At 61.7% G+C, this 1,669-nt stretch overlaps 1 protein-coding gene across 1 annotated transcript in view; it reads left to right on the top strand.

Moving 5' to 3' along the window:
* FKBP10 (FK506 binding protein 10, 65 kDa) overlaps positions 1-1,442 on the top strand; it is a 3,187-nt gene extending 1,745 nt beyond the window's left edge. Inside the window, exons 5-8 of the mRNA XM_009994150.1 lie at positions 222-413; positions 740-882; positions 1,014-1,177; positions 1,257-1,442. Of these exons, the coding sequence (XP_009992452.1) occupies positions 222-413; positions 740-882; positions 1,014-1,177; positions 1,257-1,442 (685 nt within the window). The remainder of the gene's footprint in view (positions 1-221; positions 414-739; positions 883-1,013; positions 1,178-1,256) is intronic.
* The last annotated feature ends 227 nt before the right edge of the window (positions 1,443-1,669 follow it).

Below are 1,669 nucleotides of genomic sequence, written 5' to 3'. Positions count from 1 at the left end.
CCCACCCCCCAGCAGCTCCCAGCAGCTCTCCCAGTTCCCAGCAGCTCTCCCAGCAGCTCTCCTAGCAGCTCTCCCAGCAGCTCTCCCAGCAGCTCTCCCAGCAGCTCTCCCAGCAGCTCTCCCAGCAGCTCTCCCAGCAGCTCTCCCAGCAGCTCTCCCAGCAGCTCTCCCAGCAGCTCTCCCAGCAGCTCTCCCAGCAGCTCTCCTTCTCCGCCTCTTCCAGGGAACAAAATTCCCGGCTCAGCCGTGCTCATCTTTGACGTCCACATCATCGACTTCCACAACCCCGCGGACCCGGTGGAGATCCAGACCGTGTACCGGCCCGAGGGCTGCAACACCACCACCCGGCACAGGGACTTTGTCCGCTACCACTACAACTGCTCCCTGCTGGACGGCACCAGGCTCTTCTCCTCGTGCGTGCTGGTTTCGGGGGCTGCCCAGAGCTCATCTTGCCTTCCTGGGGCCAGATCCTGGCAGGCGCTGAGCCGGGGGCGCTGGAGCAGCCCTGGGAGCGTCAGCCCTTTGCAATGGGCAGGACTGGAGGGTGCAGGATGGGGGAGCACAGCAGGGTGGAGGCTGCAGGGTTTTGGGGTGTGGTGGCATGGAGGGTGTGGGACTTCAGGGCACCGCAGGACAGAGGGTGTGGGATTATGGGGCACATGGGAACGGAGGGCACAGGATTTGGGAGCTATCAACTGGGACTGTCCCAGTCGTATGGTCTTCTCTGTGCCTTTTGCAGCCACGACTATGAGAAGCCCCAGGAGGTGACTCTGGGGGCCAACAAGGTGATTGAGGGCCTGAACAGTGGCCTCCTCAACATGTGTGCGGGGGAGAGGCGGGTGCTCATCGTTCCCCCCCACCTGGGCCACGGGGAGAGCGGAGGTAGGGGAGCAGCTGTGGCTGCCTGTGCGATATGACCTGGGGGCTCTGCCTCACTGCTGGGCTCCTGCAGCCCCTCACCCCAGCTGGGGGCTTTGCTGGGCTCCCCCATGGTGCAGCACCTTTGTTTTCAGCCCGGGGGGTGCCAGGCAGCGCCGTGCTCCGCTTCGAGGTGGAGCTGATCTCCATGGAGGAGGGGGTTCCTGAGGGCTACCTCTTCATCTGGCACGGGGACCCACCAGCCAACCTCTATGAGGAAATGGACCTGAACAAGGATGGGGAGATCCCAGCTGACGAGGTGAGCCAGGGCCCCAGCTCCCTGCCCTGCCTGGTGCTGCTGGCAGCAAAGCAGCAGCTCTCCCCTCTCCCCACTGCAGTTCTCCACCTTCATCAAGACCCAGGTAGCAGAAGGGAAAGGTCGCCTCATGCCCAGCTCTGACCCGGAGAAAGTCATTGCTGACATGTTCAGGAATCAGGACCGTAACCAGGATGGGAAGATCACCTCTGAGGAGCTGAAGCTGAAGTCGGATGAGGACCAGGAGAAGGTCCACGAGGAGCTCTGAGGAGTGGACCCTCTCTCCCCTAGAGAAGAGGACTCATCTTGGCCATATCATGGGCAGTGTCTCCCACCAGCTGCCCCAGGAATCTGCCCCTGCCCCTCCCCAGCTCTGCAGGGGTGTATTTTGATTTTTTTTCTCCCATATTATTTAACTGAGGATTCCTGATGTGATCTTCCTGGGCAGAACTCACCAACCCCCAGCTAATAAACCCAGGCAAGGAGGTGGGAAAC

This window comes from Chaetura pelagica, unplaced genomic scaffold (assembly GCF_000747805.2).
Source record: "Chaetura pelagica isolate M959 unplaced genomic scaffold, ChaPel_1.0 scaffold963, whole genome shotgun sequence".
NCBI lineage: Eukaryota > Metazoa > Chordata > Aves > Apodiformes > Apodidae > Chaetura > Chaetura pelagica.
This window is presented reverse-complemented; position numbering and strand designations above follow the sequence as displayed.